The 17125-nt window shown below is 45.9% G+C and overlaps 1 protein-coding gene across 1 annotated transcript in view; it reads right to left on the bottom strand.

The window, feature by feature from the left end:
* Nucleotides 1–17125, bottom strand: part of LOC143482017 (transmembrane protein 132C) — a 91018-nt gene that overhangs the window by 22379 nt on the left and 51514 nt on the right. The window contains exons 4-5 of the mRNA XM_076980263.1: nt 16419–16562; nt 2701–2887 (exon numbers count right to left, since the gene is read on the bottom strand). Coding sequence (XP_076836378.1) covers nt 2701–2887; nt 16419–16562 — 331 coding nt within the window. The remainder of the gene's footprint in view (nt 1–2700; nt 2888–16418; nt 16563–17125) is intronic.

Here is a 17125-nt window from a genome sequence, read left to right as displayed (position 1 = left end):
TTTAGAGCGTGCTGCCTTTCACTGCAAGACCACTGCCTAATAAGAGAACACCGTGGACGTCTTAACGAGAGAAGGATCTGCACTTTCAGAAATAAAGGGGAATAAATTTACAATAGCGAGATGGGTCATTGTTTTTTTTTTTGGCGGTAATAAAGTCCTCTGCTGTTGGTGGCAGAACAGATATGATGAACCCCCGTTCAAGAGCACGGCCAGGAGACCACGGCTGTTCCGTCTGCCGTGTGAACGTTTGTCATGCGAGTTGAATGCATTCCTGAAAAACGAGGAGGTAAAGAGGAGGTATTCCTCGCAGAGGAGGTAAACACAGCGTCACCACGTGTTTGGATGACCCAGGCCGGAGGCTCTGGCCCCTCAGCCAAAGAAAACAGATCCACGCTGAAATCTGGAGCAGTTTGGAAGGGGCAGCGCACCGTGTGATTATCTGTTTCCCCAAGCAAATCGGGAGCTAAGCGTGGGAGGATTGAGCGGACTGGCGCCGAAGCCAGCTCTGCACGAGCCGTGGTCCGCCTGCAGAAAGACGGAGGACCCTATTAAAAGACTGCACATGCAGGTTTGGCGCGCGAGTTGTTAGACTCGAGGCTGGAGACTGGGGCCCGGATGGATGTGTGGTGGTGAGAGAGAGAACTGGTGCGTTTCAGAAACTCTGAGCAGGTTTCCTGCATTGTGAGAATATGGTGCATGGGTAAATGCGAACAGAGCCGCCCCTCGTTTGTGAGCTGAAGGTGGCGAGCTGATCCCCCTCCTGCAGTTCTGCACAACGTCGGTGTCGCACAGCACGCTGGAGCAGGGGCGCCAAACCCCTGATGAACACGCGGCCTCGTCTCAGAGCAGGAGGTGGTGACGGGCCCAGAACAGCGCCGTGGCAGGACAGGCACTCTCCTCCGTCCGGGTTGTGGGAGACGGCACCAGGTCGCCTCATCGCGCCGAACGGTGGTGCGCTCGGGCTCCCGGCCGCCATAATGGACTGGCCCTCGGCTCCTTAGCTGGCCTCGCTGGGCCAGTTTAATGGCGGTAGTTGCGGTACACTGAGGGCCAGGGCGTTGATGGCCGTCTGTTCTAATGACAGAGACAGGTGCCAGCAAAAAAAAAGTGAAAAGCAAATTGCCGTGCGTCCAGGAGCCCAGATCGGTCTTTCTCTTTCGATAACGTGAGCTGTCTTGGGTTGTTGTTTTTTTTTCTCCATGCCATTTGTGCTGGGGATCTCACAGGAACGGAGTATGTTTGCCTACGGTGACTGAGGCTGAGCCTCTGACCGATGCTTAACAAGGACATGATCAACTTTAACAAGGGGCTACAGCAGCGCCATTGGCATGGGCAAAGGGACAGAGTGCCAGACACTCATTTCAGCCAGTAAATAAGAGTGTGTGTGTATTCATGTAGGTTTGTTTGTGTGTGTGTTTTTTGCACGTCTTTGAGCAATAGCACTACTTTTTCCTTCTGATTGTTGTCGGAGATCCTTATGAGACTCTCTACAAACGGCAAAGAGTAAAATCGTAGGAACTATATGTGAATCAGACAGTAATAACTCATGACACACACAATAGGATGACAGCCAGCACTGTGTATATGCGTGTACGTTATGCATATGTACAGCCCGATACCTGCATATGAAGACAGGAGAACAGGTAGACAGGTTTTGGTAAATATGACAGAGAGGGAGAGATAGATAGAAGACACCAAAGTTGGACATCGACTCCTTCCACATGTGGGTGGTCGACGCCAGATATGGGAGCAGCCGATGACTGACAGCAAAATGAAAATCACATCTAGCTCCTACTAGCCTATTAAAAGCCAGTGCAGAATCACTCCATACTATCTCCATGGCTTCTGTGGCACTCCTAACTTCATTCATTCAGTGGTTTCCTTAGATGACGCAAACTTCCCATTCTGAAATCAAGAGAAATGTTGATCTGTGCCAAAGACAAATGAATGTGTCTATAAAGAGAATTCGTGAAATAAATAACAATTGTCTAATCACATTTAAGTTTCTAAAGTCACTCCCTTTTTAGGAGATTGCTCTTGGCTCCAACTCAATACCCTTCTCAATCATGAAAGGGATCTTCTGTTCTGTTAGCTAAATCAGTGTTAATTAAAATGTGCACACACGGTAGTTAGTGTGGCGGTAGTGTCAGCACGTACGCCTCATCCCGCCTGCTTCTCCTGTACAACAGCTCCCACGTAATGTATCAAAGTGAAAACATTACAAAAATAATAGGAATATCATGAGAGGGAGATTCATCCCCCGGTGTGCGAGATTCCAGGACTGTGAGCTCTAAAGCGCAGAACAAAGACATCAGAGCAGAGTGGGGCTGATCAATACAGCAGAAGTGTCCACGCATGCAAAGAGAGTCGAATTCATGCTGTGAGTGTGTGTGTGTGCATGTGTGCGTGTGTGTGTGTGTGTGTCCACAGCAGACCTACTCTGGAGACAATTAATATGCATTTTCACAGTCCACACCAGTCACAACCACACACTCTGTTTCTTTCTTCTCTGTCTCTTTCTTTTTGTCACTGAACCCAACCACCCACACGCGCACATACACACACACACACACACACACACACACACACACACACACACACACACACACACACACACACACACACACACACACACACACACACACACACACACACACACCAATTTAACATGCATGGAGTGAGAGGAGGGGCTCCACTCACCATGGCCAGTGGCACGATGCCTCCCAGCTCCTGCGGTGCCAGCCGGATGAGAGTGAGGATCTCCTCAGACAGCGTGCGGGATATGGGGTACTCCACCTGCCATCTGACCGAACGCGTGCCCAGGGGATCCAGAAGGCCGTTCACCTCCAGGTCCACCTGCAGAACCTTCTGGTAGCCTGACTCCATCCTGCCGTAGGCACATTGGAAGTGGGCGAGTTGAGACTTTGCTCCAGCACTAAGGTTTTGTTCAGATAAGACAGTTAAAACAGATTTCCCCCCCCTCACACACAATATGCATCCACATATTCAGTTAATTGCAATCTCAAATAGATTGCTTTGGTTTCAGTTTATACCACTTTCATTTGGAGAGATTACAGAAAATTATTAGGAGCTAACAACAAATCTAAGCACAACAACCCAATAAGATCTTAGATCTTTGACTTTGTATTTATTTTTCTTGACTGATTGCTGCGTGTATGTGTGTGTGTGTGTGCGTGAGTGTGTGTGTGCGTGAGTGTGTGTGTGTGTGTGTGTGTGTGCATGTGTATGGGTACACTCTCTGGAGCAATACATGTTTACTCCCATTATTCCAGCTCCATGAAAAACATATCCCAGTTGCAGAAAAAAAAAGCAATTTACTTTTGTTCTGGTGCCAAAACACTCTTCTCAGAAAAGATTTCTTTCCAAAGCAGAGCATAACATTCTCCTTGGTGATTGTAATGCAAACAAAGCAGAAAAACAATGAATAAAACCAAACTCATTCTGTTTGCTGAGGCCCCAGGTTGATCAGGCTGGGTGCTCTCCACACCATGGTACTTCGTTAAAACAAAATCGCATATGAAATATTCAAAATAACAAAGGGTGAATACGGAATTGCAATTCACACCTGGTAGAATCTGGTAAATTATCTGCAAAGTAAGACATGCACGGCTGAAGCTCCCCGAGACCTTTTTGGTTTTAGCAACTTTTTCAACCTTTGTCCTGAAAAGGTCTCCCCTCCATCCATAAATGAACACACACACACACACACACACACACACACACACACACACACACACACACATATTTCCTTGGTCCTGAATTGTTCCCTACACAAACAGCCCCCCACCCCCCAAAACACACACACACACACACACACACACACACACACACACACACACACACACACACACACACACACACACACACACACACACACACACACACACACACACACACACACTTCTGTTGGCTTTGGAACCCTCCACCAGACTGCAGCCTGCTCCAACTCCATAAAAACACCACAGAGGTGGAGTTGCTCTTCCGAATGGCAGAGGGAGATGGAGTCTTGGCCAAGCCAGAGTACCAGCAAGGGGCAGTGGACCGTTTCTCAGAAGTCTGAGCCACTTCTATTTTTGACACTCAATTTTTGACACAATTTAGTGTCATGGAAATTGTTCAACAGTATATTTATATATTTACTAAAACAAACCTAAGACATCCATGTCTGTTTTGCTGACACTCATCTGAAGCGTGATATTATAATAAAAGTAATTGTGCGTTCTCAGGCTTCACCAGATTTCACCTGTCAACACGATCATCTGATATCCCAGCGCTTACAACACGGAGCAGAGAAAAGAGAACTCAGACGAGCGTTCTTTTGTTTTTCCCTTTTTCATTTCAGTCTATTACAGATCCTTGACAAAAATGACAAAATGTCCTGCATGCACTGATTTTTGAAAACCTAAAAATATCTAATTCTTCACAGTGTGATCTTGGAGATGAGATTTGTTTTTTTGAGATTTAATCTATTTGTGTTTAGAACATTGTAAGTGAAACGTCTATAGTGTAACTTCCACTAACCCTTCCGAGCCAGTAAGCACACCCACCTACTCTAGCGGAGACACAGGCTTGAATGCGTTAGAACATGGCTATAGTCCAGCGTAACAGAGCTGGTTAAATAGCAGCCGTCCGTGGTTGGTCCTCACACTCCTCATCAGGCCAGTGGCATGAAGAGTGTTAGCTCATAAAACTCTTTATAGCTGACATTTACAGCGAACAGACAGTAACTTCTTCACGCCATTTACTCTTACGGTGCTCTCAATCTGCTTAGAGTGGAGGGGGTCTGTACACGATTCCGACTGCCAGTAGAGGGTGCTGTGCTGACTAAATCGGTTACATACAGACTGCTACGAAATGAGGACCATGTCTGACAGATCAACAGAGTAACAGCCTAACGCTGCTGGTTCACAAGCCCTTCCACCCGCTTGACACAGAATAACAATACACAGAAACGCCCAGCACAGACCTTCACCAACACCTAGGTTAGGCCACACTTGTGTTTGCCACAGCCCATATGAGTAACGTTCTCAGATATGCACCTGTGGGCATCAGGATATCAGATTTGTGACAACACTTCTGAAATGAAAAAAAAAATAACAGACTGATGGAGATAGAGAAAGAAAACTGCAGCACTGAAGAAAAAAGTGACTATGTGAAAATGGATTTTTCTTCAAGAACGCCTCAGTGAGGGCTCTGCATTGGAGTGTCTGAGAGTCAAGACTGCTATGTGAGCCTTTATCTTCAGGATGAATACAGCACTATATCAAAATCTGTCTTAAGAGCACACCAGAAGAGCAAAAGAAAGTCATTGACTGGAACGCATTTGCGTGAGCGTTCCAGCACAGTGCTAGGCCCAGACTTTCTGCTGAAATACACAACTACAATGGTAACGAACCCAGTGACAGAGAGGGAGGTTAAAATTTAAAGCAACAAAAGTAAAGTTTGGAAGTAAAATATTTTCCAAAAGAGTTCTTAACAGAGAAAGCAGAAACAGATCCCCCAACACCCCCCCGCCGCCCCCCCACGAGACGCCGCTGTGTTTCCGAGCATTTCCTTCTCATCATGAATGGCATGCATGAGAAGAACAGAGGCGGGGGAGGAGGACGGCAAAGCCAGGCCGGCTCTCCATGGGCAGGGTGGAGATCTTCACGCATGGTGTTGCTTTACTCAGCGATGACAACAATGATCTATCAAAACCACGGAAGGCATTTGACTACAAAGCCGTCATGGTCGGCACCCTAGAGCTCGGAGGGAATGAAAGGCACGGGCTGGAGCGACGCTGGGAATGACCTCCGCTGTGCAGATGGCATTACACGTGTACCGCTGAAGGGGGAGAACCACGCTGGTCTTGGTCCTCCTGCTGAGGCATCGTCCAGTCTCTCTCTATCCCTCTCTCTCTCTCTCTCTCTATCCCTCTCTCACTAAGAGGTAGTAACATGCACTCAGGACCCCCAACAGGCTGAAACTCGATCACAGAGCTGGCACAGGAATTCTAACCCAGCATTCATTTTTTAAAGAAACCTCTGTACTGTAGCCATAGCACAGAAGGTTGAACATCACTACATATAGGAAGAGAGCTACAGTGCTTCGTTTAAAACGGCCTAGAGGAAAACACTGACAAAATGGCTTGTTATTGACGCCATGCTAAGTGTCTGATAAGCACTTGGACTTAATAGCTTTATAAATGCCAATATATATGTAAGTATGCCAGGTTCTCCCAGTACCATTTCTAGTGTGATGCATGTGTTTGCACATGTGGTTATCGATCGGTCCAGATATTCTGAAATCTAGTGAGCTGTCAAACATACATGTCCCAGCTCCGCTCATACAGAGTACACCTCATCATGGTCCAGCAGGTGGTAAGTAAAGACACAAACAACAACCAACAATGCTTTTAAACAACAGAATGGCATGTATGCTAGACTGTTTCTCCCCACAGGACTTTCTTTCGGTTTTTTTTTTTTTGTTTTGTTTTTTTTTTTTTTCTGCATATCCACAGAATAAATTACATTGTAGTTTGACAACTCTGAAAGTGCATTGTTGGCAATATATAGTGGTAATCATTCATGCTCAACCTCTCATTATGCGGTGCTTGCCTAGAGATTTGCTCAGAGCACAGAGCCGAGGCGTTTTTCTCCATGTCCACTAGTGCATACATTAACACAGCACTTGTGAAATAATGCCTATCTGTTATCCACAAAGTACAGGGCTAAACTCTTTAACAGACCACTGGCTTATATGATGCCAGTCAGTCCTGACTGATCCGTTACTGAGATACCCTCTCCCTCTAATGGCTGTAAGTGCCCCCCTACCGTACATAAGCAGGAAGGTATCTCGCTTCGAGGACTGCTGAATTTATGGATGGATTTCTGGAACAGTGTGCAGTGCAAATTCCCAGGTGTGTAAAAACTTAAAGCGGATGATCACCCAAACCATCTGTAGTCCATCATCCCATGGACCTTGAGGCACTGATGCAATATTCATTGCGCTTTTGCAGATGATTTGATTAGCGTTCGTCACTGAGGTGCTTAATAGATGTAGGAAGCGCGAGCCGCTACAGCGCGTGCAGCTGCGTTAACAGTGGCAGCCCTTGGAAAGCAGGAGCTCAAAAAGAGGGGAGTGACTCTGTAATCCAGCTAAGATCAGGCCTGCGGTTGCATTTAGGGGTGTTATCACACTTTCACAGCTATCAGGGTTTCAAACGCGCACCGTGGACTGGAGCGCTCCACTTCAGCGTGCCGTCTGTAACTTAGCACCGGCTCGACGGAGCTCTGACTCATCGGGTCATTTCGCGTCCCCTCGAGGCGCCGACAGACCCAGACGGGGCGAACCTCGGCGGCGCGCGCGTGCCGAGTCTGCGGGAGGCTCCGCCCCCCTCACGGTCCCCGTTTCCCGCAACAGAGGCGCGAGCGAGACGAAAAGCGGGACTGAAGACTGCTGAACTGAAAGGCTCTAATCGAATTAGGCCGAATTCCATGCCGACTCATTAAACATTTAGCGACCCCGTGCTTATGTGGGTCTGCGTAAGTTTCTTTTGCTGCAGCTGTACTGATGAATAGTTAAACTGACGACACCCCCCCCATCCAACCCACCGCCCGGTTCTGCTTCAGGCCCGCTCGCTAACACGGATGAGGCGAGAGCACAGCGCCTGCAAACACAGCGAACGTGGGCTCACTCCCATTATGTTACCTTGACGGGAGGTATCGCGCCGTGGTAATTAGCGACGTTCTAACTCGCGCTGCGCACGCACGCAGCTCAAATTCTCCGCGGAGCCGCGGTAATTAAGCGCGGGAATGTGCCCCGCGCGCAGGACGTGAGCGTGCCTCCCGCCCTGCTGCACGCGCGTCGGAGCGAGCGCCGCATGCTGATGGCGCCCAGCCTCTCCCACTTTCTCCACAAGCCATTTGTCTTAATTGGATTAGCTCCACTGCCATGTGCTTCATATTTTCATGCCTTCGGTTTCCCTCCAGTTAGGAAACATGATATCGCTTGGTGTGCATTGCCACTCAGTGCTACGGGAGGAATACTAAGAAGCATAAGATTGTTATGCACCTGCTGAACTTCCAAGCCCTGACACCGAGGGTGGAAAAAAGTTCCAAAGTTTTTAGAAGTGCTCAACCATAATTTACTTTTTCGGCAGCATTGTCACAACTGTGTAATTAGAACACTGACATTTAGATATTTCAAACCTCGCCAAATGTAGAACTGCTGAGAAAATCAGTCCTGAAAGGGTTTTAAAGAACTGGATCACCTAGCACAATACACGTTTCCCCAAAGGGTCTCTCTGTCACACACCTGTGCCATTACAAGCCAATGTCCACAAACATGTCACAAGATGACATCCACAAACGCACACTCCAGGGATAAAGCTGTCACACATACCCACACACCTGTTTGAAGTGCAAGCTGATCGGCTGACATTGATTTCATTTGTTTGGTCTCTGGAGGCTGACTACTGTTTGGTAGCCAGTAGAGCTAGATCAATACTTGTGGTCTTAAGAGATCGGCCATCATGCACTCGTCTGATTGGATCTTCTGGAGTCATCGCCATAAAACAACGGGTGGCCGGCATCCCTTAAAAAGAGTTCAGTGCTCAATGTGTCTGGTCTGCTGCGAGGTGCGGCAGGGTTCCAGTGCAGAAAGAAAAGTCATCATTACAGAAGAGAAAACAAACATTACACGGATAAACTCAAGAGCGAGAGAGAAAAGTTCGCATAATAGCGTGCACGGTTAACAGGGGGAGGTCGGTGACCTGAAGTCTGATAGCTATCGACTGAGGAGTCAGATGAACACGACGCTCTGAGGCAGGCTTGCTTGAGAGACCCTGCAATCCTGCACTGACACCATCCCTCCGTCAGACGCATGGCATCATTAAGAAAATATCGAGAAAATGAGCCAAATGTTTGCGGAGTGAGATTGTGTAGTGAGCTTGTTTCTACCCCTCTCCTTACGTGACTCCTCGTGTTGCTTCTGTTATTTAACTGCTGTTGACTGTCCCCCACCCCCCTGTCCACCCCCCCCTCACGGTCACGTTTCGTGGAAGAGTGTTTCTCTCTTTTGGAGACAGTCCAGCAGATCTATTCTGAGACTCGCTCTAACCACCCGAATCATCTATTCCAAACGATCTCATTTGCCACTCCTGGGATTTCAAGCCTTTCAAATATCTGTTTGGCTGTGACTGGTGCACACAGCCAAGGGAGGGAGAGAGAGAGGAGAGAGGGAGGGAGGGAGGGAGAGAGAGATGCACTCAAACACCAAATGATTACCTATTATTGTTACCTATTTTAATATATTTGCTGAAAGATGCACTTAGCAGGACTCACCTCAGTCCCCTGGACAGATGGGCACACTAGTACGCCCACATTCGGCTGTGGAGCTATTTCTACTCTGATTAATGTGCTCAAGCAAAGTCAAATGTAATTTGGGGATGTGCCGTTTCACGTATGCAGATTTCTGCAGCACTGCCATGCAGCAATGCCACATTCATAAGCTCATTATGCATGTGTACATAGTGCGGGAGTGACATGTACAATTTAGCTCAAGCTGATGGATTGTTCTGCGGGTATGGTAATACTGGCCAGGGGTGTTTCTGCACAACGCAAAACTCTTACTCGCAATGTGCATTTTCCTTTCAGCAAAGAAGCAGACAGTCGATACAGGAGAGAACATATGGAAAAGCCTCCCAGCTCAGAGAAAAGGAAGACATTTTAATATATCATAGTGTGTGTGCTTTATTATAGGAAATGAGCTCACGTCTGCTCCGTGGGAACACACAAGGACATATTTATTTTGAGAACCAGAGAAGAAAAAATCTCTTCTTTGCTCCAACACATAACAAACATCATTACTATAATAGCGTGCAACAGCTTCTTTTTGAGTCACTGTTAAATCACAGTATGGAAATATTCACAGAAAAGCACTACTTTTTGCCCTGGAGGTTCCGTGGGTTCCTCAATTTGAACAAAGGGTATTATGCTAATTTATACAAGTACACTAACAGTGACATCCAATCAGTTGCAGGGTTTTAAGTACAAGGCCATAAGCCTCATGCCAACCACAGTAAACTGAGTTTAAATCAAACAACCCAAAGCGCAAACCAATTTGTGCAGAAGAATCAGCAGTTCTCAGAATTTTAATGACTGACTGAAGCCCACATTCTAAGAAACGAAAGCCATTAGTGTTGTATCCTTCAGGAGTAGACCTCTAGTTATTTCCGCATGATGCACGTAATCTATGAGATTACCTCTCTATAACAGCAGTATTTGTGAACATGGATGTGTTTTTAATCTGTTCTTTTAACAGTTGCTTGACCAAACAATAATCCTAAATTTATCCCCAGATTAAAATATATCTCAGAATAATATATCTCAGAATAATTATTTCTGGCTTGTTTTTAATATCATGCTTTTTCCATTTTATTTGCTGTCTTGGTCTTTGCAGCAGTCTTTGTGTGCATATTTATATAAACCCTAATACCCAGATGACAACCCTCCATCCCAGATAAAATTAGAGATCTCTATTAAAAGCATGGGAGGTCTTATCAGCTGATGGATTTAATTCATCGATCATGTTATTTAATTTGCAGGAGTGGTGTAGGAGTCTTGAATGTATTACGCCTTTCACAGTTATGTAATAATAAACAAGCCATAACATGGTCTGGGCAAAGCGTATGAAGTATTTTTTGAAAATTGAATTTATTTATGGGCTCTGGCATCATTAATAAAACTCTAGCAAATAACTGTCCCTCCTCTTAATGTAATAGAACTGCTTGTATCTCCAGCGTGATTCATCCATGCCCCTGGGAGGCGGGGCCAACTTCACACACTCCTTCGTCGGTGCCATGCTCTGGCTGTCTCTCCGAGAGCTCCCTCTCTCCCCTCTCTGCTCCCATAGCTCACCCGGAATGACTCCCTCTCTCCACCTTTATCGGTGGGAGCAGCAGAGGCACTGGTGGTTGCTCTGCCAGCCGAGAGCCCGGAGATAGTGGAGAAGGTTGTCAGCAAAGGCCAGCCTGGCCTCATGTGATAAGACAGAGGGTGCGAATCCAGGGTGGCAATTTAATCCCCGCCATCCTCCAGCAGTTCATATCACCAGCACTAACAGTGCCAAGGCCTCTGAGAACTACACACACACACACACACACACACACACACAAACGTGTGCGCACACACACACACACACACACACACACACACACACATACTCACTCATGATGTATACATGCAATGAGTCCCTACTAGTAAATAAGGTTCCTGGTACTTACAAGCCATTCAACTTCAGAAAGCCTGTGAGGCACAGGAATTCAATGTCAACAATAGCGCTTCACTACCATTGTAGGACTTTATTCCAGAGTTAAAAACAAGAGGTAACAAGAGGCCTCCTGCTTCACACACACAAACCTGAATCACACCATCAAGGTACTGTAGTGAGACCCAAGTGAGACATTAAATAGATAAAAGCTAGGATAAAACGCCTGGATGTGTTTATTACTGCCACGGCTTCCTCAGCGTTTGAATCCTGGCATGGAGCGGAGTGTTCTAGCCAGCGGCCATGGGTGGTGTTCTGGGGAGGTGAGGCTTGGTGTTGGGTTTGGTCTGTGGATGCTACATGTGACTTGTGACTGAGGGTCAAAAGTGAACATACAAGAGAGGAATACAGATACAATTCATTGGATGAGTGTCAGTGACTACAGTATCAAAACGAGAGGGAGAGAAGAATAAATCAGCGCTGAGAACTGCACTCCCAACTGGCCCAGTGGCAGGTGACCAGTCTGTGCTGGCTGCACTGGACATGGAGTTTGTTAAGAGCAGTTAATAGTTTGATGTCAGGATGACCTGTGGGGTGGAGGGTTTGACAAAGTGGCTGTGTGTGTGTGTGTGTGTGTGTGTGTGTGTGTGTGTGTGTGTGTGTGTGTGTGTGTGTGTGTGTGTGTGTGTGTGTGTGTGTGTGTGCGCGCGTGTGAGAGAGAGAGAGAGAAAGAGGAAGGAGGGAGGGGAGAATCCAGGTAGAGAGTACATGGATGTGTGTGTGGTGTGTTTGTATAGTATCAGTGTCCTTGGCAGATTAATGGAACAGAGAGGCAGAGGTAGGAACAGAGGTCACAGCAGGGTCAACTCCAAGTCAGCGGGCTCGTTAAGTGGTCCAGAAGCAGGGCTTTAATGAAATGAAGGAAGAAAGAGACCCAGGCCCAGTGCAACAGAGACTGACAGCTGTGTTCTGCTGGCTTTACAAATTAGCATTCAGCCTCAGACAGCACTATAACCCAGCCGGTGTGATTGACAGTCTTTGGAACTGTGATTTTATGTAGCTCATGCTAAAAGCGTTAGGCTGAGGGCATGCTCCGGGAGGCAAGCTGGAAATCAAAATATAATCAAAATTCACTGGCTATGGTGAATGTTTGATTTGTGTTTGAGGGTGTGTATGTGTATACCGACACCTGTGTGTTGTGTGTGTGTGTGGGCTATTCACTCTCTGTCCCTGATCACGCATTCCTCAGGTTAGAGATTTCTTATCTAAACCCAGGCAGACCGAGGGCCTGACAGATGGACTCTCACATGCTTTGAATTCAAACCAAATACCTATGGCTCATATTCACACAATTCCATGTCTGATGTCTTAAAAGTGAACATCTCTGTTGTGAACAAGGCACAAAAAGAATGACTCACATTGTAATCCACTAGAGAGAGAGAGAGAGAGTGAGACAAGTCCCAGAATCCATTCAGATTCCCTCTGCTGTTATGATTCGTATGGGAGCTTTTCTGTGTCTTCATGAATAAATCACATGAAGTCTGTACTGGAGGGTCTTCAAAATAAATACCAGCTAAAAGATGTAAGAAAATGAAACAGTCATTCATGCTAGAGATAAACATAAGGAAACTACTTAACAGCATGCTTGACCACACACACACACACGCACGCACGCACGCACGCACACACACACACACACACACACACACACACACACACACACACACACACACACACACACACACACAACAGAAACGCGCACAACAGAAAACGTCTTGTGATGTCTAGTCCTTGTGGGACTCTTCTGTCATAGTATCAATGTACCATCCACTGTGTACATGGATTCTTTTCAGATTTATTTATTTATTGCAATTCACTCCACACAGGGATGTGCTAAACGCATGAGTGTACCGTCAGAACATTCTCAGACGAGCTCGCAGCGCTGTGGAGGGGGGTGGGGGGGGTAGTCAGAAGAAGAGAGGCAGAGGGGAGGAGAATGAGAGAAGACGAGTCTGCTCACCTGAGATTGCACCTTCCCGACCTAGCGATCGCCCGCGCGGCGGTAAGCATGCGTACAGAACAAAAGGCGTGAGGCCCACTCTAATCCCTACTACCCAGCCCGAGTGGAACGCATAAATAAAGCCATGAAAGTGTATCGTGTACGTTCTTAAAGCAGGAATCATCCCCGTCTTCGCGCGGCAAAGCTGACGAACGGCCCCGGGGCTTAGCGCTCGGGCCATTGAGCTGAGCCCCATCAAGGGATTACAGACACGCCGCTGCCTCTCAGCTCTCCAGCGCTCAATCAATAAGTGCACAAAAGTGCTTACCGCCCGGACACGTTCGCCTCTCAGCACACCATTACCTCCACGCCCAGCGTGCCCGGAGCCGGCAGAGGGCTGTTTATTGGGATGTCTTCATGGTCTCACCCATCTCTAGCTTAGCAAAAGGCTTGTTAGATATGTTCTAGCTGGATCACTCAAGTAATCAAAAATCAATATTCCGGTCATCCCAGAAACCTGGTTGAACGCATGGGGAAGGCACTGCTTCTCTCCAAGATTCTGAATTTCAATACCTGAAAACCTGAAAAACACTTTTACAAAGAATCTTTAAATGTTTAATACTGCATTTAGCTTGACTTTGTTTTTTACGATGTTACATTTTCTTTATCAGGTTATTTTCTCTGTGTATTTTAAAATGTTTTGTTATTCACAATTTTTCCTTTCTGTGTTTTAATACAGAATATAATATATATATAATTGTGTTATTCGTTAAGAGAGAGAAAGACTATTCTTTCCTTTTCTCTCTTCCTCACTCTCATCATCTTTCTCTCTCTCGCTCCCTCTCTCTCCCTCTCTCTGTGGCATAAGCAGGAGGTTGATTCCTGAATCCCACACGAGGCACATGTGCTCTCTCCATTAGGGACTGACCTGATCGTTTCACATACCATTTGAGTGCAAAAATAAATAAGTTAATAAATAATAAATAAATGTAAAAACCTTTCCACAGAAATGTTGACTGAGGCAGACGGAGGTGAGGAGGGAGAGCTACAGCTAGGAAAGACTGAGGCTCAACAGGCCACAGCTAGGAAAGACTGAGGCTCAACAGGCCACAGCTAGGAAAGACTGAGGCTCAACAGGCCAAGTCCTTCTGCTTGGGCCTTTTGGGACCACTAGGCACTTCAAACTCTCTTCTGTCACACATGGGCCACAGTGAATCTGATATTCACTGGCAAATAACCATAATATCTGTCATTTCGTCACTGTATCCATCATTGACTCCATTGAAATGCTTTTCCATTTCCTTCTGTGCCGTGTCTGTGCATGTACTTGTGCCTATGTGTGAGACGCTGGATAATTTTGTGTTCTCAAGCGATGCAGCAGAAATGCGTGTTTCGGTCATTTAAACACGCAGAACGTATCTGTCTGCAACTGCAAGTGTCAACAAATCTTTCACATCCACTTCACTGTATACATCGAATGGTGCAATTATCGACACTATAGTAAGACTTAATGCGACTTTTACTGTATACACAAGCTTCTTGCATACACAAGTCACATATTTTCAAAAGTACCAGCAGCAGTGTACATCTTATTGCAATAAGAGACTTCCATCTGTCAAAATCTACTGGTAGTTTTAGACAAGAAAATGGTAATGAATTCTGTTATCTGGGAATAAAAAGACAGATTGAACTAAATCTTGTTAGTGGCCTGGGAGGAAAAACCTAAAAAGGCTGTACATGAACTCATTACTGAGGTTTTCTCCCTGTAGAACAGAACCAATGACATGTTCTGATCATCCCTTGACCTTGTGTACCACGGAGATCATTCCAGCTCACCTCTTCCATGTTAGAATCTAATTCATAAAAACACATATGTTTTCCACATGCACTGTGAAATTCCACCACTGATGGTTTAAAGGGAGTACTCTGCATATTAAAGCAGTTGTGGGAGACACTGTACAGATGACTAGCATATGTTATGTTGTGACGATTTAAAAAAAGTGAGGGTAATGTGAGATGCGTTTGAATACAAACTACAAACTCAGAGGGCCGTCTGCTAATATTTGAGATGCTATAATAAACAAGTGAAGCCCTATGCTGGAATCCCAAATATCTAATAACTCATGTACAATAAAAACAGAATCATTCTGCCTCCACTGGACTAAAATTTCAATAATGGAAACCATGTCAGACTAACAGGAATGCTTTGGAGGTGCCCAAACATTACGTGGAATACGAATTTCAATGAGAGAAGATAATCAAATAATCCTGCTTTATTAGAATATGATTTATATGAGGTACTAGAGGCAAAGAAACAGATTGTGTTAATGTTCATCATTTTTTCCTCTTTCAGCCGAAAATAAGAGTGCGGTTATGATTTCCAGCACCCTGCATGTCATCATCCCGTAAAGCTAATCTACAAACTGACACATGTCAGGACATTCTAAAGTATTAGCATCTTGACGAGACAATGTGAAGCACGATGATCTCCACTTAATTAACATCAGAGATTTTTTCATCCCTCAATCAGTCAGTGGAATGGGCTCTTTTTTTTTTTTGCATATTCATCAAATTAATTTATGTATGTAAATGCCATCAGGATGAAACCCAGGAGAAGATGGATGACCTATAAGAGCAGAGAGCACATCTGTCAGTCAAAAAGAGTCCAGTCATAACCCCAATGAGTGGGTGGAGTGGCCAGGACAGCAGTGCTGGCAGTCAAAGCAGCAGATTTAGGATGCTGGCAGAGGCCAGAAGTGCCTTTATGAGGCGGAGTTAGGAAGTGCACAGGGGGGTCTGAACTGCACAGCTCTGGATGAATGGCCATGCAACCGAGAGTCTCAGACGTGGAGAGCTAGAAAGGCCCCAGCATATGGGAAAGGAGAGCCTTCATCTGCAGCTCATTGCATGTTTAAATACATTTTGGATCCCTCCGAGTTCCCTATGAAAACTTTGAATGAACAACTTTCCGAAATCCACGACAGAGCCTCAGCCAGGAAAGCGACGTTACTCTCACTTCGCCTTAGGCTGAAATCCCATACTGAGAACTTTGGCGCGAGAAGCTTCTGAAGAAGTTCTACTAGGGCATTCCTGAAATGAGTGGTCTAACGTGGAGAATGGTGCTTGGAGGAAGCTATGAAGGCGCGCTTACCTTGGCCCAACGCTGGCGTCCTTCCGTCTGCAGTGCAGGGTGACCACTCTGTGCCCCTCACTCCTCACGTCCTGGCTGACTGTCCACTGGACAGGATTACTGGCCCTCGTGCCTAAAAACGTCACGCCGTCTTTCAGCTTCACCCTGTTATGGAGACAAAGTGCATCTCAGCACTGTGGAGATGTCCTGATGTGTTATATACGAGCAGACAGCGGCAGGGTCAGGTTTGAGGATGCGTACGAGACAGGCCCTGGCCTATTAGATACAGGCAAAGTAATGGAGTGTGGATTAGGGCATGTGTCAGTTATACAGCTGTATCCTGTCAGCCTTGCAGATATCGTATAACGTAATATTCAGGTGCAAGACGGGATTCGAAAAGACGAAGGGTAAGTTGTAGAAGCTGAGAGAAAATAAAACAACAATAATGATAGTAAGAATAATATCAGTAAATCACAGTGAGTATTCATAAAGGTATTTAGAAATAATGTAGTGTTTAAAAGTCTTTAAAAATATTTAATTACCTGGACAGCTCACAAAATAAACTTACATAGACAAAGACATGATGGTGATTAGTAAGGTCCTCTATGTGCAATCTTTACTGTTGCTTGGGCTTTAAATTTGCTGGAAATAGTTCAGCTCATAACAATATCAAAGAAGCTTAGCAAAGCAGCTCGACTCCAAATAGTTCTCACGAGGGCCAGGACACT

The sequence above is a fragment of the Brachyhypopomus gauderio genome, chromosome 18 (assembly GCF_052324685.1).
Source record: "Brachyhypopomus gauderio isolate BG-103 chromosome 18, BGAUD_0.2, whole genome shotgun sequence".
Taxonomy (NCBI): domain Eukaryota; kingdom Metazoa; phylum Chordata; class Actinopteri; order Gymnotiformes; family Hypopomidae; genus Brachyhypopomus; species Brachyhypopomus gauderio.
The sequence above is the reverse complement of the archived record's forward strand: the minus strand, read 5'-3'. Positions and strand labels throughout refer to the sequence as shown.